General features: G+C 32.0%; 1 protein-coding gene across 1 annotated transcript in view; it reads right to left on the reverse strand.

Moving 5' to 3' along the window:
* WNK3 (WNK lysine deficient protein kinase 3) overlaps positions 1-24,518 on the reverse strand; it is a 146,921-nt gene that overhangs the window by 49,815 nt on the left and 72,588 nt on the right. Inside the window, exons 11-12 of the mRNA XM_039851421.1 lie at positions 4,163-4,227; positions 883-1,030 (exon numbers count right to left, since the gene is read on the reverse strand). Of these exons, the coding sequence (XP_039707355.1) occupies positions 883-1,030; positions 4,163-4,227 (213 nt within the window). The remainder of the gene's footprint in view (positions 1-882; positions 1,031-4,162; positions 4,228-24,518) is intronic.

The raw sequence follows: 24,518 nt of genomic DNA on the forward strand, positions 1-24,518 counted from the left end.
TCCCTGTTGTGGGTTCAAGGAAAGTTGGGAAAGAGAAATTCTAATACTTTCATCGTTAATAGTTGAAGGTAGGCATGTAAGCATGAATAAAAGATCATGGGATACTGTTGTTGGGTGGGCAACAATCAGAGTTATATTTGGCATTTGAGATGACTCAAAAGATAGCTAGCTTATCTTTTTAGTATTATTACTGATTATTTCTGATGACATCTCATGTTCTAGTATCTATATATTTTTTCATACTACTCCTTTTACTAAAATTCCCTCTTCACGAATTATTCATGTTCAGGTTTTAAGATTTAGATTAAACAGAATAACCTTGAACACTTCATCCACCAACAGACTTAATTATATCCCTGTGAATTACATTTTTGGTGAGGAAAATTTGACTTAGGTGTGTGGTATTTATTTTTTAAGTTTTTACTGAGGTGTTATTGGTATATAAAAATAGCACATATTTAATGTATACGATTTGATGTGTTTGGACATATACGTATCATCACCGGAATCAAGATAATAAATATATCCATTACCTCCAAAAAAATAAAATAAAATAAAATTTCACTACTACTAGTACTATTACAATCTTAATGTAAAATGCTACACATACATACAGAAAAAAAGAGATGAAACAAACTAAAACAGTAATAGGAACTATCTATCTCTGAAAGTACAAGTTAATTTAATTTTCTTCCTTATATTTTCCCTATACTTCCTAAGTTTAACATTTAATACATAAGACTCTTATCAGAAAAAAAAAATTAATGTAAGAAAAGAAAATTTAGAGAGTTTCACAATACCCTACCTCTGTAATAACACTGCCCTTACCTGCAACCCCGGACCTCTACACACACTCTTAAGCAGACCATTTTACAAACTGACCTGAAGGACAGTAAGCTGGAATTTAGTCCCCTTCTCTGGTCGAGGACAAGAAGCTCTTCTCTGTTTGATTCGATCTTGTTTGCCATTTCCACTTGGGTTATCAGGGGTATTGATGTTTTCCTTCACAGCTGCCACATCATGATGCAAACTAGTAATTCAAAACACAAAAGCAACTTCTATTCAACTTCTCAGAACAGACATTATTCTGTTATTCTCAAAGCCCAATATTTAACCCAATCTGAGTTAACATCTGAAATCTTTTCATGGCTAGAATTATTCCATCTTGAAGGTAAAATTCTAAGAAAAATGCCCAATTCTAAAATCATAAATAATTAATTTAAGGACAATAAATTAGTACAATATCTTTAAAAAAGTTATGACTGCACAGCTCTATGAATATACTAAAAGCCATTGAATCATACACTTTAAATGGGTGAATTTAACGGTATGTGAATTAAATCACAATAAAGCTATTTCAAAAAGTTATGAAAAACTGAGATCACATTGTATTTATATGGCACACATCTTTGCACAGTAAGGCAAATTTAAAAAAAATACACTGTCAGTGATAGGTCTCTGGAACCTTTTATCAAAACGAGCTCTCGATCAATTTTATCTTTCTTGTTTTGGGGTTTATTAATATACTCAAATAAAACGTCTAGAAACCAATCCTCATTCAAAATATACCTTTTTATATAATGAACTCAATAGAGGATAGAGAGATCAGGTGTGGGAGACAGGAATAGTGCAGGAGGCAGAACATGAAATGAAAATAAGATAAAGAAAATGTGGTATATATTCTACAATTGAATATAATTCAGCCATAAAAATAATGAAATCTTGGCATTTGCCACACATGGGTAGACTTTGAGGGCATTAAGCTAAGTGAAATAATTTAGGAAAAGACAGACAAATACCATATAATCTAACTTATATATAGAATCTAAGAAGTCAAACAAACAAAAAAACCCAGGCTCCCGGATACAAAGAATAGATTGGTGGTTGCCAGAAGCAGGGAGTGGGATGTAAGAGGTAGGCAAAATGGGTGAAAGGTGTCAAAAGGTACAAACTGCCAGTTATAAAATAAATAAGTCATGGGGATGTAATGTACAGCATGGTGACTATAGTTAATAAAACTGTATTGTATATTCCAAAGTTGCTAAGAGAGTAGATCTTAAAGGTTTTCATCACAAGAAAAAAATTCTGCAACTATGTAAGGTGATGGATGTTAACTAGACTTATTGTGGTGATCATTTCACAATATATACAAATATGGAATTATTATGTTGTATACTGAAACTGATATAAGGTTGTATGTCAGTTATACCTCCACATTAACCAATCAATCGATCAATCAACTACATCATAATTTTGGTAAAAAAATGAAAATGAATGATGTGAAAAAGGTTCAACTTTATCAATCTAACTAGTTGTATTTTGCAGGTTCAAATCAATATCGTTATGAAATAGGAGACTTTCAGTTTATCTGTGTCAAGGGCAATTTTCAGTTTCTTTAATAAATTTGAAAATATTTCAATAAATACAAAAATTCCAATAAACATATTTGAAACTTAAATGAGAAAATCTGTAAGCACCAAACAGATATATTTTAAAATAATTTTTAGGTAAAGTCCTCCTAAAATCTACTCATAAATTATCTGTATTAAGATATATAAGAAGAGATAAAAATAATTCCTAAATTATATTCTATGTCCATGTGCAAAAAGATTTTGCATAAATACAAGTGGTAGAAGATGCATTATTACTGATCTTACTTTTTTAATACACAAAGAAATAGTAGTGACAAGTAACACTTTCAGAGGATAAAAAGGACATAATTCTACATCATTCACATTGCGGAGTTATGTTAAAACACTAGTTTAGGTTTGGGACAAGACAGCAGAAACTCAACTCTCCGTGTTTCTCTCCTTGTACTAAAAAAGTCTAGAAATAATACAGTAGACAATCATAGGAGGGCACTGAAGGATAAAAAGATGAGGGAAGACTGACTAGGGATTTCCCAGGACTTAAGAGAAAACATAGCAGCTTGATGTCTCCCGATTACCCACCCCATGACAGAAGGCAGTCCAGGCTTAGTGTCTCCCAACTTCTGACTCAAAGGCAAAGGCAGCCCAATCCCAGTGGTCTCCTGACCCCCAACCTAGCAGCAGAAGGTGGTTCAAGTGAGCCCTTCCCTCTCCTGTTGATGTTGGCAGGAGTGCCACCAACAGTATGTGTGTGGCCTGGAGAGCTGGCCTAAGGTACCAGGCCTAGAGAAGTACTCTCTAACACCTCTATCCAGCGGTGGGGCTCAGTGGTATGAGGTGAACCAAGCAAACCTGAATCGTTCTACGAGGACTCTGAAAACTAAACTGTCATTAGAACAGGGTGTACTGCCTGATAAAACAGAATATTAAAATAGGATCCCGAGTCTCCTAACATAAGATTCAAATTGTCCAGGAGACGAATGAAAATTCCTTGTTATACCAAAACCCAGGAAAACAACAATTTGAATGCGAAAAGACAATCAACAGATGTCAACAACAGGATGAATCTGATATTGGAATTAACTGATAAGGATTTTTTTTTTTACAGTAGAAAAGAAATGTTTTATTAGAAGGGCAAGTACACTTCCAGATGTGGAAGCGGGCCTGAGCAAGAGAAGCATGGCTCAAAAGGCCTGATAAGGATTTTAAAGCAGCCATCATCAAAATGTTCAATGAGCAATTACAAATAATCTTGAAGCAAATGAAAAAAAAATCTCATAAAAAACAGAAGATATTTAAAAAAGAACCAAATGGAAATTATAGAAGTAAACGCACAATCATGGAAATAAACAACTCATTGAATGGGCACAATAGCAGAAGAACAGGACAAAGGAAATATACAGTGAACTTGAAAACAGAACAATAGGAATTACCTAATCTGAACAGAGAAAAATATTAGTTTACAAATACTAAATAAATTATAATTATATATCTAGTTATAATTTATTTCTTTAGATTATCTATAATTTTATTCTAAATTATACTATTTATTTTCTTTTTTAACCCTTATAAGCTTTTCTTAGGAACAGAATGTTATAATGAGAACAAGAAAATGGTCAATAATTTCACAATCCATATGATCTTCATTAAAACAAAAAGTAAAAATGATACCTATTATTTTTTTTAAATATACACAGAAGCTTCTCTAGTCAAGACACACTAAGTCCCTGATGAATGCAAATACTTCAACATACCCTTACTATTTTCGTGGTATTAATTTGAAAGATACGTACCTTCGAACCAAATCTGGTTTTAGAAGAGCTGCTTGCTGTTCAACTCCAACTGGCTGGGATACAGGCTGTAAATAGTACAGAAATAAAACTTGTTATGATAACAGCAAACTACAAGCTAAAGATGCAAACTGGTATTATTTCAGAAAACATACTTGTTACATTTCATGTTTTGGGCCTTGTGAACCAGGTAGAATGTCTATACTATTGAATATCTATATCAATCCTATTGCTGACTTTACTACCAAAGATAAAGAAAAATAAAATGTAAAAGTACTCATATTCACCAAGATTTTTCATTAAGAAAAGGCAGCATTGTTTTATATACTTTTGTTTGTGTAATGTTTCAATGGAAAACACTGACATTCAACTTCCAGTCGTGATTGTAAAACTATTACTAAAAGGAAGAGTTGCTGCCATTACACAAACAAGATAAATTGATGATTCAAGCTTTAACATATTGTGTAGTCTTGCTCCCTCTCACTCTCTTTTCACAAAATTACTGCCAGCTACCCTTTTGAGGTGTTAGTATCCAGCAGGGGCAATACTGATTTCTAGGAGAAAAGTTTAAGCCCTCTAAGAAGGCAAATGCCAACCCTGTTGGAAAACAATTTTAAACATTTATCTAATCCATCATATGCACTGCCACTGGTGACCTTAAAAGGCCAATCTACCAAAATCGATCACTTCCCTACCCAGTTTAAACACCCTATGATGGCTCATCTTCTATAAGGTTAAATTCTTCTGGATGGCAAATAAAGTCCTCAGTGAAATGGTCCCTACCTCATTCTCTAGCCTCTTCTCTGCTTGAAGCCACACTGAACTGTAGCTCCTCTGAATGAGTTGGACTTTTCCATATACTGTGACTCTACTTATGCTCCTTCCTCTCCCTAGACTATTTCAACTCCGCTTCGGTCCTGTTCATTTAGTCTCTATTACAGTGGGTTCCAGACAGACCAGCAAAATCACCTTGGGGACTCTTTAAAGAACATGTACCTTAGCTCATATCTTGATTTCTAAACTAAAAGGGATGAAGGTTCCTTGGAGAAATGGCCAGTTCCAGCGCTGGGACAAGGAAAGTATAAGGTAAGCCCGGATCATCTTGCTATGCCAAAAAGTAAAGAACTGCTTGAAGAATGGTAAGAACATATCAAAAGCACACAAAAGCCAGCTTGAAGGGGTTCCCACTGCCCAAATGTGGGACGATTTGTACATCAAAATAAATAATTATAGTAATAGGATATAACTCACTTAATAAAATAAGAATCTATGAGGTCATACTGATTCAAACAAATAAATAAAGGAAAGCTCTTATAGTACAAAGTCAAGTAATAAATATAAGGAATGATGAAGTTAGAAAATCATCAATGGATGACAAAACTAGGGGGTAAAAGTTGGATGAGGAACAGAATATTTACATAGTTTCAAAATATCTCCCCATAGATTACTTATTAATTACAAAAGCAAAAAAAAAGTTCTCTTTACAATAGAACTTGGCAAGCCCCACTTTAACCAAGTAATCAAATTTAACCTCAGCAATATTGGGACAAATTGACATCACATGCCTCCTAATATGATACAATGTGCAAATAACACAGTATCGCTTACATGGTATTCCTGACAAAAATGCATGCTTTGAATCTGAAAAAGAAGAAACTCAAACAAACTCAAATTGAAGAACATTCTACAAAATAACTGACCTTTATTCTTCAAAAATATCAATGCTATGAAAGATAACAAAAGGCTGAGAAACTGTTCTAGATTAAAGGAGATCTTGGATCATGGAGGGTAAACTGCCATTAAGGAAATTACTTGGACAACTGTGAAATTTTAACATGGACGACAGGTTAAAAAATAGTATATTCACATCAAATTCCCTGGATTTAGTCACTGCATCGTAGTTAAGAAAATGTCCTTGTTCATATATAGAAATATTTAGGAGTAAAAGGGCATCATGTCTGCAACTAACTCTCCCATGCTTTAGAGGGAAAATCATGTGTGGATTAATGGTAGATGGATGGGTAGGTGGACAGAGAAACCAACCAACCACTCAATGTACTGTCATGCAGTAATGTCTTTTATCATGTCCCTCTTTATCAAATATATTTAATGTCTAACATTAAGGACTCTGTATGATTTATCTTTATATACTCAGTGCCTCTTAGCACAGTGCCTAACACATATTAGACTTCCAATAAATGTTTGATGAAATAAAGAAATAAGAAATGATGACATAAAAGAAAGGCTGTGCCATAAAAATGTCTGTGATCCAATATTACCAATACTGGACATCAATCTGAAAGAAAATAATACAAAGGAAGAAAAAAGAACATAGTATAAAATTTGTTCATAATAAATGGTAGCTATCTCTGTGTTTTTAAAATATGTGATGTTATACATAATAAAAATGGGTAGCAAGATAGCTGTCCAGGAATAAGAGAAGAGTTAGGTAAATACGAATACCTACTGTATTTTGGTGACCACTGAAAATGAATCATGAAGACCAAGTAAAGGCAGAGAAATTTACTTAACAATGAATGAAAAAAGCAGCAAACAAAAACTGCATATATATTTACAACCACTTATGCATATAACAAAAACCTTGAATACTATAACAAATATTATAATCACTGCCATGTTAAGGGAATAGCATTCTAGCTGATTTTTCTTACTTTTTATACTGTTACTACATACATTTTATAAGTTAAAAGTTTCAAAGGATAGCAAATACTAAATGTATAGGAAAATAGATACTTTCATAAACCAGTGGTGTGATGATAAACTGTATAGACCTTCCTGAAGAGTAATTTGACAAGTCTTAAAAATGCCTAGCAATTCCATTTCTAGAAATTTATCCCAAGGAAATAATTAAGAGTGTTTACAAAAATTTAGCTACAACAATGTTCCTCACAACATGGAATATAGTTTCAAATAGCAAAAAAATTAGACATGTGTTTTCTTTACTTGCTCCATTAAATAAATAATGATACATCCATACTAAAGGATATTATGCAGCTTTTAAAAATGTGCTGAAATATATAAGATGTTATAAGTGAAAAAAGATTATAAAAAGAATATGTACAGCATGGTTATAATAAAATTATATGCATGTATAAGCATATAAAATGGTCTGGAAGAATACACATCAAAGTATTAAACAAGCTTATCTATATTCTTCTTGCTTTGTTAATAAGAAAAAATATATTCAACTTTGTACAGATTTATCAATCCTCAAATCTGGTAATCTCAGGGCAGGTCCCCATTATTTCAATGCACAACATTATAGTAGTTTTAGATAAAAGTAAAAATGAAATATTTCACTAAATTTGAAATACATTTATAAAAATAGAAATATCAAGACAGAATTTGATTAAGAACTATCGCATAAAAAGGCAGATGAACCAAATCATCAGCCATGATTCTGAGGGCCAACACAGAGTAGCATTAATAATCCTGTTAATAATTACAAGGGGGATATAAAATATAATTCCAGATTGTTGTCATAACAATTATGTTTTGTTTCTCTTTCCTTAATACGTAGGCTTTACCTCCAGATTTATGCATCAGGACACCATGTTACTTCTCTGTCTTGCTAGGACTCACCATAATTCTTTTAAAATTTCTTTAATACAATAATTTATTATGTTGGCTGCATTTTCTTGAATCTTGCATGTACAAAAAAAGAAATCTCTCTGCCAAAGTATTTGCTCTCAATGTTTAAACAATGACTACATTGAAGAGCTAACTACCTAATCTATAATTACAAGCTAATCTAATTTATCCAGGAAAAAAATCTCTGTTTGGGTTGACTAGATTGGAGGTGGAAAATAGAAGGCAGGAAATGGTATGCTGTGCTCATCTCTTCTTGACCCCGCACCTTCAAATCCAAATGAAAGACAGGCACCAATTCCTTTTCCTAACGAGCCTTGATATCTGGATATCTGAAACCTTGATAATTTGCTAGCAAAGTACAATAAAACTAAAGTATCTCTGAACTCTTACAGACTGATAACAAGGCCAAAATGAGAAGCAAAACTAGGCCTGGATTCCATGGCCCACACCATTCTCTCCCCTCTATCTTGGTACTTAAAACTCTGTCTTGAACTTGTTTCTAGATCTTTCTCATTCATGACACTGTGAGCTCTTGGAGGGAAGAGATCACATCTGTAAGATTTATCACAATATTTCCAGGGCCAAACCAATACTTGAAACAGAAATAGCTAGCTGCTCAACGTCTTTTACTATTATAATGTTCTCATTTTTAGTATTGTTTTTATTTTTATTATAGCAACAAAATAACCACTATTTATTATTTATTAAGTGCTAAGCAATTTATATACATCATTTAACTAAATTCAAACCTTACAATAAGTCTAAGTGGTAGCCATTGTTACCTTCATTTCACCAATGAGGAAGCTGAGGCTGTAAGTAATGGAGGCAAAAATTGAGTCAGTAAAAGAAAACGAATGAATAGATAAATGACTCCAAAGAACAGTGAAGAGCAGAAACCCCTTGAGCACACCATAGGGGCTTTCATGTTAGTCTCTGTTAGCTCTTAATCCTTCTTTCTCAAGTCACCATTATTTCCCTTTCTTACATCAGTGTTCTCAGCCCTGGATGTACTTTATAATCTTGAGGGAAGAAGAGAAATGGAGAAAGAGAAAAGGGATGAAATAAAAAGAAAGAAAAAAAATTCAAAAAAAAATCCAAGCTCATGTACAACATTCCAGAGATTCTTATTCAGTTATTCTGGAGTGAAGGAGACCAGTAAAACTGGAAAGTATTTTTAAACATTTCATAAACTGCCTTATTGTATTACCAACATTATAAAACATGTCTCTCACATTATGTGCTTTTTAACAACTACTCTTTATTGAGCACTTATTAAATGCTAGGTATTTTTCACATATATCTCTTCTAATCTTAATAAGCCTACAAGATAGGCATTTTTTTCTGACAGAAAAGTTGAATAAGTGTTCAATGAAAACCCATATATCCACCACCCATGGTCTACAGCATTTTACTATATTTGCATTATTATGTATATCCACCAATCCATACTATATACATAAGGGAGAAGGGCCAACTAATAAATAAAAGGAAGAATGATGAAGTTAGAATATAATCAATAGATACTAAAATTAGTAGGTGAAAGTTTTGAAGAGGAGAGGGATATTTACACAGTCTCAAAATATATCCCCATATTCCCTTTGTAAATTATAAAGGGAAAAATGGAAACTTTATAGCAGAGAAGTCTTGCAGGCCCTACTTGAACTAAGTAAAAGCTAACATCACCAACATGGAGACAAAGTGACGTGCCTCTTAATAAGAATACAATGCCACTTACATGGTATTCCTGCCAAAAGTGCATGATTTGAATCTGATCATGAGGAAACTTCAGAAAAACCCAAATTGAGGAGCATTCTACAAAAAAATGGCCTTTGCTTTTCAACAATGTCAAGAAAAGCTAAAAAAGGCCAAAAAACTGTTCAAGATTAAAGCAGATGAAAGAAAAGGACAAACAACCCAATAAAAAAGATATGACCAGGCACTTCACAAAATATATTTGAATCTCTAATAATTACATGTCAAGATGCTCAATATCATTACTTATCAGAGAAATGAAAGTTAAAACCACAATATATACCCCATCACATCCACCAGAATGACTAAAATTTAAAAGATCAACAATACTAAGTGTTGATAAGGATATGGAGTAACTGGAACTCTCATTCATTGCTGGTGGAAATGTATTTTGGCAAAACTGGTTTGTAAAACTATCTGGCAATATTTAGTATAACTAAATATACCTTTATCCTGTGACCCAGCAATCCCGATCCCAGGTACAATTCCCAAGAGAAATGAGCACACGTGTCCACCAAAAAATCACATAACATTCACAGAGGCTTTATTCATAAGAGCCAATCTTAATGTACATCAACAGGAGAATGGATAACTGAATTGTGGTATATTCTACAATGAAACAACTCACAGCAGAAAGGCAGACATGCAGGCAGGCAAGAAACGAAACGAAGAGAAGGGATGGGAAAGGAAGTGGAAGGGGAAGAGGATGTGGAAGGGGAAGAGGATGTGGAAGAGGAAAAAAATATTGATATATGTGGCAATGTGGATCAATCTCAGAGAACCTTCCAGGGAGCTGGAAATGTTCTATATCTTCATTTGCATTTCATGAAGGCATACATATATGAAAACTCATCGAGCTGCACATTTGAGATTAGGGTACTTTAATGTATATATGCCTTATATATTTTAATAAAGAAAAAATTTTTTAAAAAGTTGGTATGATGCAATTCTGATCAAATAAACAGTAAAAATGTGTTTGTGTACATGTATGCATAGAAAATTGTCTGGAAAACTTGAAAGGTTTTATTTCCAAAAAGTGGGATAACAGATCATTTTAACTTTCTTTATACCTTTCTGTAATTTTTAAAAAGTATTTATAAAAAAGTCATTTTTAAAAGCTATTTTCATAAGAGGAAATAAAATATCCATACTAAGGCATATAAAAGATGTACACTAAATATTTCACTTATGAGGATAAAGAACACCACCTATAAGCACTTAGGAGGAAAAAGGAACCAAAAATCTGACTGGCTTTAGGCTTCTCTTCTGTAGCATTAACTAGAAGTCAACAGAACAAAATATCTTGTAGAAGAAAAAGTTGTAACCTGATATTTTTCTATACATCCAAATTATATTCATTTGTGGATATAAATGGAAAGGTCTGTTTCGGATACCCAAAGAATCAAAAACAGCACACCAAAGTAACCTTGTAAAGTTACACAAAGCTGTTTTCCAAACTACAGAGGCTCTTAGCAAAATTTAAGAATCAATAATAAGAAAGTTGTGGTATAAAAACTGATGCTGTATACTAAAACCAGTAATCCGTATTAAGCCCAAATTATTAAAACTGTATTTCAAAACTGAATATACACATAAAAACTGAAAATGTAACATGTATAGTATGATAAAATTAAAAAATACATTTCATAATTGCTATCCCCCAAAAAACAATAGTTTGCCTTTTTCTTTAAATACCTCATAATAGTAATCCACAGATAATCAGTCTCATTGCATTCCATCAACCTCCCAAATTGAAGACTTCAGCTGAGCTGCTATTTTAGATGTTGGTTCCTTCCTGGAGAATGAGATCAACCAGGAAGGTTCCCATTCCTTTAACATCCTCAATGCTTTAACTAATTCATATTACAAAAGGGAGATGGCGGAATAATGTTGCTGCAAATCAAACCAAATGACTAATATCCTTATCATTACCAGTTTGGACATTATGAAGATACTAAGCAACAAGTGCCTTTTGGGAACATTTTTTTACAATATTCAGCAAACACAACTACAATTTAGACCAATTTCCCTTCAATTAATTTCCCATAAATACATTATCCTGCTAAATAGCATTTTTACATAAATGGAGAAACCAGACATAACATTAGTTCTCAATTTTTACACAAACATTTTCATTTAATGGAATTAACAACCTTATAGAGGAGGCTACAGTGAAGATTAAATGAGATGATGCAGCTTGGTCCTCAATGTCAGCTCCCTAACTATAAGATTTATTCCTATAGAATGCCTCAGAAATTGGTCACATAATAATACTGTCTCTACCAGAATAAACTTGTTGACTATTTTAATCATATTCACACACAGTAGGCTCATGGATGTTTCTCAACAAACTGAACATGGAGAATCTTTTGCAAATTAACATCAGCATTATATACATAAAGTCCATTCTTCATACAGTTTCTGCATTGTCTTGAAAGCAGTATAACAGAAATGTAACCAGAGATGAAGTAAATATCTCAAAGGCACTGGTATCGTCAGTTGCTATCTATCTGGGTCTTAAATATACGATAGCTAGTATTAAAATTACCAAGACTGAATTATAAATATATTGCTTTACTAATAAAGAGGAGCTGAAAATTATTTCACTGAGATCAGCCACGAAACAGTAGTAAAATAAGAAATGCTAATAAAAACCACAATTTCCAAAGCAATCTTACAAATACATAACTCAGATATGCTAATATGTAGATCTACCTGTGAAAACAATTAATACATAACATTTTATTGGCTCCTGATGCATTCAAAGTCTGAAATGTGGCCAATCCTGTCACTGCTTCTAAAAACAATATCAGCAAAACCTTGAACCAAACCCCTGCTCCTTGTTGTCAATGCTAAATGTTTGCAACAAAAATCACTAAGTCACCTTTCCTTTATAATGTTAATATACACATTATTCATGCAGGAAAAAAATTCTAAGAAACAATCAGTATGATAACAAGGAACATATACATCTACTCTAATACTCTATAAAGCAACAGAAACAATGTTTTTTAAAAGAACAAAGTCATAACATCCAAGAAAAACTAAAAAAGATAGCCATTCACAGACCATATATGGTAGAGAATCTCCAAATGAACAGAAATCAATAAATTACATTCATAGGGAAACAAAAACTGTGGAAACACCAAAGCTCAGAAGAAGAACAAACTCAACAAAGAGATTAAGTCTTTAAAACAATTAACTTCAAGTAGGTACTTAATGTGGCCTGGCAGCCTTCTACCATTCATTCTACAATTCTCCTAGAAAACTACTTTATACTCTTGCCTCTTTCCTCAAACTTTTAATACCTACTCCCACGCCCAAACTCATACTCAGATATTGACCTTGCATCTATTTCAATGAGAAAATAAAAAAGCAACAAGAAGAGAATTTCCACAAGCTTCCACTACTATGTCTGCTCACCTAATAGCATTTGTGCCCACATTCTCTGCCTTGCCCATAATATTATGGAAAACCTGTCTGAATGTCTATGCTAAGGCCAACCCGTCAACTTTATCTCCTCTCATCTTCTCAAGGATATCACTCCAGTAAATTCTCCTTTCTCTCTTCTATCTCACTAATTTTTCCCTTACTTCTAAGTCATTCCTCTTATAAATATGAGGTTGTATCTCCATTAAAACAAACCTTCTCAACTAGGGCTCATTGAGATATGACTGATTGTAACGCTGGGGCAGAGAGGAATGGGATAGGCCTAGAACATCTTGTTGTGTAAAGATAAGTTCAAAGAATGATGGGGACAAGTTTAAAGAACAAAGGAATATGCTTGAAGAGGATCCAACTAGCCAAATCTGAGATAGTTGGTGCCATCAAAATAAATAATGATACTGATGAATTATAAGCCATAAAATAAAATCTCTAATGTTATTTAAATAAATTAATAAGTGGGGAAGAATGGAAAGCTCTAATACAAATAATAAATATAGGATTTGAAAATCATCATTTGGCAATCACCATATAATAATTGTTACAGTCAAGAATCTTCAATGGCTGCCAAAATTATGGGTAAAAGTTTTATGATAAACATAGTCTCAAAGTAACTCTCCACAAATTACTCAACTACAAAGTGAAAAATAATCACTTTTCAGTGGTAAAACCTGGTAGACACCACCTTAACCCAGTGATCAAAATTAATATCACCACTAAGACAATGGAGACTATGTACCTCCTGATATGATGCACTCAAAATAATCCAACATCACTTTTATAGTATTCCTACCAAAAATGCATAACCCAAATCTAATCATGTAGAAACATCAGACCAACCCGTTTTTAATGATTTTTTACAAAATAACTGACCTATACTCATCAAAAATGTCAAAGTCATGGAAGATGAAGAAAGGCTAAAAAAATGTTCCAGAATAGAAAATATTAAGGAAGCATAACAAGAAAATGTAACCAGTTATCCTAGATTCGATCCTGAATCAGAATTTTTTTCTTTTGGTATTAAAAAGAATATTAATATATTTAGAAGAAGTCTTTGGAGAGCAGTTAAAAATGAAGAATCTGAGAGACTTCTGGAACTCCCTTTAAACATCCCACACAGTACAACTAACTGCAAAAGAGCTCATTGCTACTGCAGGCATTCTCAAGATATGAGGTAAGGTATTGTTAATTTAAAAGTCACAAAGCTTACACACTTTCAGAAAGCCCAAATCAGCTACACATGTTGATAAATCAGACCTTCATTTTAAATATTAAGCAACAACCAAAAAAATGACTAAATATGGGAGATTTAACAGCCATAAAATTAATAATACACACTCTATCTCAAAGGAATGGGCTGAGCATACGGGAATAAGCAAATTAATGGAAAGAACTGAACTGTATGTCAATGGGAGAAAGGAAAAATGAATGAACTAGAGCTAAATATATCGACATGGATGAATCTCATAAATGATGTTGATTTTTCTTAATTGCAGAAGAATGCATATGCTAGGATTCCATTTACATGAACTTTTAAATCATGAAAAAAAACACATGTAATCAGGGTACTACAGATGCACTGATAACTTTTATTTAAGTTGGATGATGGGTATATGCGCATCCCTTGTATTAGTTTTGATATCCTTGCATATACCATAAAGATTTCATTATAAATATTTTAACTCAAGAATGCAGGTTAACTAACGAAATATTTTAGCAATATTCAATCATGTTCTACAGTGGATTCTTATGCATAGCGATTATGCATTCTTAATATAAAAGAATGCATCTGCCTTTAAAAAGAGAAAAAAAAAACTATCACTAGTCTCATCAGTTCAGGTCAGGTACTCTGCCAAATGAATTCTGGCAACAAATACAGGAAAATCCTTTCAGTATCCAGAAACTCAGAATTCAGGCATTAAGGACTTACAAAAAGAAGAAATGGAGAAGTCCACCATTATAATAGGATACTTCAACACATTCTCCTTGGAAAGTAAAAGAATAATTGGATAAAAAAGTAAGGCTATCAAGAATTCGAGTATTATAATTAAGAAGTATGATATAATAAATATATAGAGAACTTGGAATGTTCCTCCTAGAAGAGAAAATCAAAATCTTTAGCAAATAAAGCAGAAAAAAAATCAAATTCCAGAAGTAGAAAGTATAGTGTGACTATAATGACATAAACATAGAAATTAACAATAAAAATCTATCCAATTCTAAATTAATAGTCATTTAAAGTAATTTTTATTTAAGAGGAAATCAAAGCAAAACATTTTAACTTCTTATAAAGTAATTAAAACACTGGAGTATTGGTATAAGCATAGATAAAGGTCAAAGGAACAAAATATAACTGAGAAATGAGCCAAGTTTGTATAGTAACTTCAGATATGATAGAAATAGCATTTCAAATCAATGTGGAAATGATGGACTGTTTAATAAATGTGTTGGAACAAATGTCTATTAATTTTGAAAAACACAATTAGGTCTCTACCTCACACAGTTTACAAAATCACAAAATCCAAATAATATATAGAGCTAAACAAAGACAAAATATTTTAAAGTATCAGAAGAAAATACAGAAGAATATTTTATGCTCATGAGCCTTCCTAAGCAAGACACGAATAGATTTGACCTTATAAATAATAAATGTTTCTGCGTGCCAATGGAGACCATAAGCAAATTAAGGACACACTGGGAGAAAGTAATTATGATATACTTAACAAAGGATTAGTATCAGAATGTGTAATCAAAGAGAAAAAGAGGAAGACCTCAACAGACAAGTGGGCAAAGAATATGAATATGAATGGCATTTGCAAAGAAAATGAATATTCAATAAAAGTATGAAGAAGTAAACAAACTATGTTATAACCAAACAACAGAATACTATTCGATAATAAAAAGCAAGCAACTACTGATACATATAACAACTCGAATGAACCTCAAGTCAATTTCAAAAGGTTACATATTGTATGATTCCATTTATATAACATTCTCAAAGGACACAATTAATGTGATGGTGAACAGATCAGTGATTGCCAAGAGTTAGAGGTGGGGGAGGGTGTAACTATAAATGTATAGTTTAAAGGAGTTTTTTTGGGTGAGAACCATTCTGTATCCTGATTGTGGTGACTATTATATAAATTTATACATGAAATAAATTCATAGAACTAGACACACACAAAACAAGAGAATGCATGTGAAAACTGGTGAAATCCAAATAAGGTTTGTAGTTTATTGAATGGTATTGCACCACTGTCAATTTCCTGGTGATAATGATTGTACTATGGTGATATAAGGTGTTAATATTGGGGAAAGATGAGTGAAGGGTACACAGGAATTCACTATACTATTTTGGTAGCCTCCATGTGAGTTTAAAATCATTTCAAAATAAAAAGTTAAAAATAAATAAATATATGAAAATATGTTCATCATCTCTATACTCAGGAAATGCAAATTAAAACAATATATATTTTTTACTCATAAGCCTATCAAAACATCTGAATTATCAAATATTGACAGTAAGATTATACTACTGGCTGATGAGAATTTAAATTGGCCTAGTCCCTTGAGAATGCAATTTGGTAATAAAAAAAATTAAAAAATGTGTAGAACTTATGCCCCAGTAATTTTGCCCCAGCATCTCTAGCATGATCTACTTTGTTCATTGTAACATTAGTTAAAACACTGAAAAACTGGAAACAGACAAAATGTCCATCAGCAGGAGGAACAGCTAAATAAACTGCAGTGTAGTCTTACTAATGAATACTATGGGGCGATTAAATAAAATCAAATATATTTCTTTGTAATAACATATATTTCCAGGATATGCAACTGAATAAAAAAAAATACAAAATGACACATAGAGTAGAATCTCTTTTATGTACTTAAAGACAAAAACCAAACCAGAAAACAATATAGTATGGTTTAAGGGTACATATCTATGTATGTAACTACACTGAAAAAGATCTGGAAAGACAAACACCAAACTGATAACAGAAGGGAAAAGGACACAGAGAGAGGAGGGGTCAAATGAGATTTCTCTGCATTGTTTTAAATTTAATACCAGGAGTATATATTGGCATATTACCTATGTAATTAAAGTAATTAGAAAATATTTTTAAAAAGAAGTAATAATGCAAATGCTGTAGCAGAGAATCAAAGTGATATTCAAACACTGTACTGAGTAGGGATGCAACTGCGCAGAAAAATACTGATGTTTAATATTTCTCTCCAGAGCCTTAAAATGAAACCATCTAAATGGATGTTTGATTAGACCACAATGTCAACTGAAAAGGAACCAATCTCAAACCACCAAAAGTACTAATACATTAATACTAACACATCACACAACAGAAGGTAAAAAATGCTGACCTCAGCAGTAGATAAAAACCAGAATAAGTGGTTTCTCATATTATTGGATAAAACAATCAAAAGCACAATTAGCACATTTGAACTGATTCACTTCCTTTCTCTTACATGCTGCAGTCTACTGCCACATGGAGAAATAAAATAGAGAAGTAAGAACAGATCTTAAGCTGCCCACCAATCAAGTTCATTATCAATTTGGAAGTCCTGATTAGGCACCAAGAATGATAAACATCAACAAAGAATCCTTCTCACATTGAAAGTAGGCTGATAGAAATATCTACAGCAATTCTTATTTATGAATTTATTCAACAAACATGTTAACAAGCAACTATTTGTGTCAAGCACTGTGGTAGGTGCTAGGAATACAGAGATAAATCAGGTACATATGGCTGCTGCACAAAATTTTCAGTTTTACTGGGGACAAAGACACAAAATATAAACACAGCTTGCTATTTGAGCTGAAGATCCCTCTACCCTCACCTCAGCATTAAAACACACACACGCACACACACACACACACACACACACACACCCAGAAATTCACTCTACCTCTCTGTCATCAGCTCTTCAGGGGTTACTGATGGGCATCCCTCACCCCCCAAATCTATCACTTGACAGACTAGAGAAATACTTTCCAGTCTTGCAGGTAGCACCAACAGAGACCCAGCAATTTAGCCAAAGTCAGAAGACAAAGCAGACCAGAATAACATTATAAGAGCTAAATCTAAATTATCAGAAAACTAAATTATCAGTGGAACTAGAGCCCACAAAAGTAGGCTAGAATCTACAGACTAAACAGGGCAACCATCTGCTGAAATAGAAGGTTTAAATATGAACAAGTCTCTAATCATTATATCCAAAATGTCCAGTACACAATTAAAAAAATAAAAGTCACTTATCATATTAAGAACAAGAAAAATCACAACTAAAATGAGGAAAGGAAATCAACTCACACCAATACCAAGATGAATCAGATGCTGGAATTATCTGACAAGATTTTACAGAAACTATCAGAAAAAGAGCCTCAGTGAGTAATAATTTCTCTGAAAACAAATGAAAAAATAGAAAACCTCAGGAAAAAATAAACTTATAAAAAACCATATAGAAATTATTGAACTGAAAAATAAACTAAATAAAAAACTAATTGGGTGGACTAAATAGTAGACTGGAAATGACAGAAAATAGAATCAGTGAACTTGAGGACAAATTAATATTTTTTTTTACTCAGTTTGAACAACAGAAAGAAAAGAGACAAAGAAAATGAACAGGGCCTCTGAACCTGGGGAGCAATAGAAAAATACTGAAGACAAAAGAACGTGGAGCAGAAAAAAATATTCAAGGAAATAATGGCTGAAAATCCTCCAAATTTGACTAAAGACATAAAACAGATTCATGAATCTGAGCAAACTTCAAAAAGGATAAACCCAAAGAAATCCATGCCAAGAATACATCATAATTAAACTTCTGAAAACTACATTTTAACAGCAACTAGTAATTAACAACACATTACTAATAGGGAAACACCAATTTGAAAGATAGCAAATTTCTTATCTGAAAACATGGAGGCCAGAAGAAAGCAACAAAATATTTTTCAAATGCTGAAAGAAAACAGCTGTTAACTATGAATTCTACATCCAGCAAAATATATATTTGAAAGTGAAAAAGGAATAAAAGATATACTCAGACATAAGAAAACGACTAGAATTTGTCACTAGCAGATTTATCCCTAAAGAATGACTAAAGGAAGCTTTCCAAAGAGAAAGGAAATAATACAAGGCTTGGAATTTCAGAAAGGAAAGAAAAACATTGCAATGGGTAAAGATAAGGGTAAAATATAGTAGACTATTCTCCTTATAAGTTTCTTAAATAATATTTGATGGTTAAGGAAAATTTTACAACAATATCTACAGTGGTGCATAATGCATGTAGAGGAAATACTTGAGACAACTATATTTAAAAAGTAGGAAGAGTAAAGGGACAAATGGAAGTAAGATTTTAATACTTAACTTAAAGTGGTAAACTATACCAGCAGAGTATAAGTTATATCAAGAGCAATCACTAAGTAAACTAAACAGCATAACATAGTCAAAAGAGTATAAATAAAACAAGAAGGAATCCTAACAAAAACTGGAAGTAGCTCACAGGAAGGTAAGAAAAGAGAAACAGAGGAAAGATAAGCATAGGAAAGAAACAAAAAGCAAATACTAAAATGGCAAATTTAAGTCCTAAGATAGCAATAATTATTTTAAATATAAATGGTCTAAATATACCAATTAAAAGGGAGACACAGGCAGAAGGGATTAAAAAAACAACTATATGCTTTCTACAAGAAACTCACTGCAAACAAAATGAGATAAATAGGCTAAAAGCAGAAGGATAGAAAAAAATATGCTAACATTAATCAAAAGAAAGCAAGGGTAGATATATAGTACCAGATATTTTAGACTTCAAAGAAAAGCACTAGGGATAAAGAGGGACACAATATAATGATAAAAAGCTCAATCTACCAAGAAGACACAGCATCCTAAATGTGGATGCACAAAACAAGAGACGTTTAAAGCAAATGGGAAAAATACAACTGACCTAAAAGGAGAAATACATAAATCCACAATTATAGTTAGGAACTTCAACACCCACTCTCAGCAACTGGTAGAATCTCTAGACAGATAATTAGAAAAGATACAGAAGAACTGAACTACAGACTAATAATATCTCTCTTAAACTGAAGATTTAAAAACTCTTCAACAAAATATTAGTAAACTGAATCCAACAATGTGTACACAGAATTATACATTATGACGAAATTGGTTTATTCCAAGGATGCAAGGCCATTTCAACATTCAAAATCAATCAATATAACCCACTATATCAATAGGTGAAATAAAAATCACATTAACTAATGCGGAAAGGGTATTTTCTTGGGGATTCAGGAACAGTGGGGCACTACCTCAATTTGATAAAGAGCATGTATGAAAAATCTATAACTTATATATCATATCTAATGGTGAAAGATATGTTTTCCCCTAAGTCTGGAAACAAAGTAAGTATATTCATTCTCGCCACTCTTATTCTACAAAGTACTCGAAATTCTAACTATCACAATAAAAAGAAAATAAGAATTAAATGGTATACAGATTAGAAAGAAATTAAACTTTTTCTATTTTGGAGATTACATAATTGTCTACATAAAAGAAGTCCCAAGGATTCTATAAAAAACAACAACAACAAAACCCTCCTAGACCAAATAACTTCAGCAAGGTCATAGGATACAAGATACACATATACAAAAAAAAAAAAAATCAACTGCATTTCTATGTATTAACAATGAACATGTGGGAACTGAAATTAAAAAACAATACCATTTTACAATCCCTCCCATAAAAATTAAATACTTAGGGATAAACTTAACTAATAAAAACAATCAAAGAAGACCTAAAGAAATGGAGAGACACTCTGTGTTCATGTACTGAAAGACTCAACATAATAAAGACATCAATTCTTCCCACATTTATATGTAGGATTAATGAAATTTGTAGCAAAAGATATGGCCTTGATGGACCTAGAGGGTATTGCGCTGAATGAAATAAGTCAGATAAAGACAAATATCGCATGACTTCACATACATGTGGAATCTAAAGAACAAAATCAGCAACAACAACAATGAAAACAGAAATAAACATAAATGCAGAGAATATTTTGAGAGCTACTAGATAGGAGTGGGGCTGGGGGGATGGCGAAAAGGGCAAAGAGATTAAGAAGTACAAATGTATACTTACAAAATAGACATGGAGATATAAAGTGTAGCATAAAGAACATAGTTAATAATGTAATAAATATGTAAGGATGAAGAGGTATACTAGATTTAGTGGGGTGGTCACTTTGTGTTATCTAGATATCTAATCACTGTGCTGTACAACTGAAACTAATATATTACTGTATGCCAACTATAATTGAAAAATACTCAATGAATTGTACAACGTAAATACAAGCAACTAATTGTCTATTATATTTCAATAAAGCCAGAAAAAAAATTACAAATTTCTAGTTTTAAGAAAAGTTAAGAGGATGTAATATACAACATGGTGACTATGGTTAACAATACTGTATTGTATATTTGAAAGTTGCTAAGAGAGGGAACCTTAAAAATTCTCATCCTAAAAATAAAATTGTAACTGTGTGGTGATGGATGTTAACTAAACTTATTTTGGTAATCATTTTACCATTTATACGTATTTCAATTAAAAAAAAAAACTAGAATAAAATCTCTAAGCTCTAAGGCTAAGCGAAGAGTTAAGACTTCTTATCAGAGACAGAATCAATACAAAAAAATGAAAAACTGGGCCTCATAAAAATTAAAAAATTTTTCTCTTAATTTCTTGAAATATGCATATGTTTATGTAAGGTCAAATTTATAACATTTCACTGTATTGTTTATGATATATGTAGGTATAATAAATATAACAATTATAGCTTAAAGCCTGGAGGGGATAGCTGCATGGTTCTTATATTTTATATGATACATTTAAATCTCTGTAAAAACTAAAGAATTATGAATGTAAATTAAAATCCCCAGAGTAACCACAAAAAAAAAATACTAAAAAAGGGACACAAGAAACTTTCCAGGTTTGAGAAATATTATTGTGGTATATATATGTCAACTCATTGAATTGTACTCTATAAATATATGCAGATTTTTGTACATAAATTATAACTGAATAAAGTTATATAAAAGTAGAAAGATCCACAGCAAGGATATCCTCTCTCATCACTTCTATTCAACATGACACTGGTAGTTCTAGCAAGAGCAATAAGGGAGCGGGGTAGAGAAAACAAAGTCAAAGGACTTATACTTTTATGGTCAACCGGTTTTCAACAAGGGTTTCAAGTATATTCAATACAGAAAGGATAGTATTTTCAGTAAATGTGGCTAGGAAAACTGGATATCCACATGAGAAGAATGAAATTGAACCCCTCTTAACTTTATATAAAAATTAACTCAAAATGGATCAAATACCTAAATTTACAAACTAAAACTTAAAACTCTTAGAAGAAAATATATGGAAAAATCTATATGACCTTAGATTAGGCAATGGTTTCTTAAATACAACATCAAAAACACAAAGCAAACACAGATAAATTGGACTTCACCAAATTAAAAACAAATTTATGCTACAAAGGACACTATGAAGAAAGTGAAAAGATAACCCATAAAATAGGAGAAAATATTTGTAAATCACATATCTAAGGATCTAGCATCCAAAATATATAAAAAATTCTTACAATTCAACAATAAAAAGAACAAAATAAAATTGAAAAAGGGCAAATGATTTGAATAGATATTTCCCCTAAGAAGATAAAAGAAGATACACAAAGGGCCTACGAGCATATGAAAAGATGCTCAACATCATTAGCCTTCAGGGAAATGCAAATCAAAATCACAATAAGATACCAGTTCACACAACTAGGATGCTACAATCAGAAAGACAAATAATAAGTATTAATTAGGATGTGGAGAAACTGAAACCCTTACACCTTACTGGTGGGAACATAAAATGATACAGCTGCTTTGGAAAATTTGGCAATTCCTCAAAAAGTTAAACATAGAGTTACCATACAGCCCAGGATTTCGCTTCTGGGCATATAGCCACAGAAATGAATGCTCACACAAAAACTTGCATACAAATGTTCACAGCAGCATTATTCATAACAACAAAAAGTAGAAATGATCCAAATTTCCATCAACTGATGAATGAGTATACAAAATGTAATATAATCTATACAATGGAATACTATTTGGCAATAAGAAATAAAGTACTGATACATGCTACTGTAACATGGATATACTTTGAAACATTATCATAAGTGAAAGAAGCCAGACACAAAAGGCCATATATTGTATGATTCCATTTATGTAAAATGCCTAGAATAGGCAAATAAATAGACAGAAAGTAGAAAAGTGAAAGCCAGAGAATGGAGAAGGTAGGGGTAAAGAATGACTGCTGATAGATACAGAGTTTCTTTTTAGGGCGATAAAAATGTTCTTGAGTTAGTGGTGATGGTTGCATAACTTGTTAATATACAAAAAAACACTAAGCTGTATACTTTAAAAGGGTGAATTTCATGGTGCACGAATTACATCTTTAAAAAAAACTTTGCTTAGATAAATAAATTTGGATAGAAACTATTAAAACAAAAGAGTGTATTGCTAAAAAGACAACAGAAAAATTGAAACTGGATTCTAAAAAAATTTTTTGTTTTTATCTAAAAGGCAGTTGGCCAGGAGGAATAAAAAACATAAGCAAGAAAAGAAATAATAAATGGTATATGTAAATCTAGCCATATTAGTCATATGTCATATCATCATTTCAATAGATGCAGATAAATCATTTGACAAAATTCAATATCCACTCAAAATATTCTTATTAGCAAATTAAGAATAAAGGGAAATTCCTCATCTGATAAAGGGCATCTAGAAAATCCTGCAGCTAACAGCAAACTTAATATTGAGTGAACATTTTCTCCTTGATATCAAAAACAAGACAAAACGTCCAGTATCTTCTTTACTATTTAACACTGTACTGAAGGTTGTGGCCAATGCAATAAGGCAAAAATAAAAATTAAAAGCATAAACACTGGAAAGGAATAAATAATACTGTCTTATTCATATTTTCAGGTTATATGATTATTTACATTAAAAATCTCAAATAATCAAAAAATAACAAAGACTAATAAATCAAACTTTACTAAGTTACAGAATACAAGAACTATACACAGAAAACAATTTTATTTTATATACAAACAACGAGCAATTAGAAAATGCAATTTAAAAAGCAATTCCATTTATAGTATTGTCAAAACAAAATATTCAGGAATAAGGTTACCAAAAGATGTGTCCCCACACAAAATCAAAAGAGGTGTCAAAACCTCCATATTACAAAATATTGGTGAAAAATTAAAGATGTAAATTAATAGAGAGATAAGCCATGTTCCTGGGTTGGAAGATTCGATATTCTTATTATCATTTCTCCCGAAATTAATCTATGGATTTCACACAATCACTATTAAAACTCTACCAGACATTTTAAAATAGGAATTGTCCAATTCTAAGATTTATATGACAATGCAAAAGATCTAGAATAGCCAAAGAAATCTTGAAAACACAAATCAAAGAAGAAAGATT

The sequence above is a fragment of the Pteropus medius genome, unplaced genomic scaffold (genome assembly GCF_902729225.1).
Source record: "Pteropus medius unplaced genomic scaffold, Ma_sr-lr_union100, whole genome shotgun sequence".
Lineage (NCBI taxonomy): Eukaryota > Metazoa > Chordata > Mammalia > Chiroptera > Pteropodidae > Pteropus > Pteropus medius.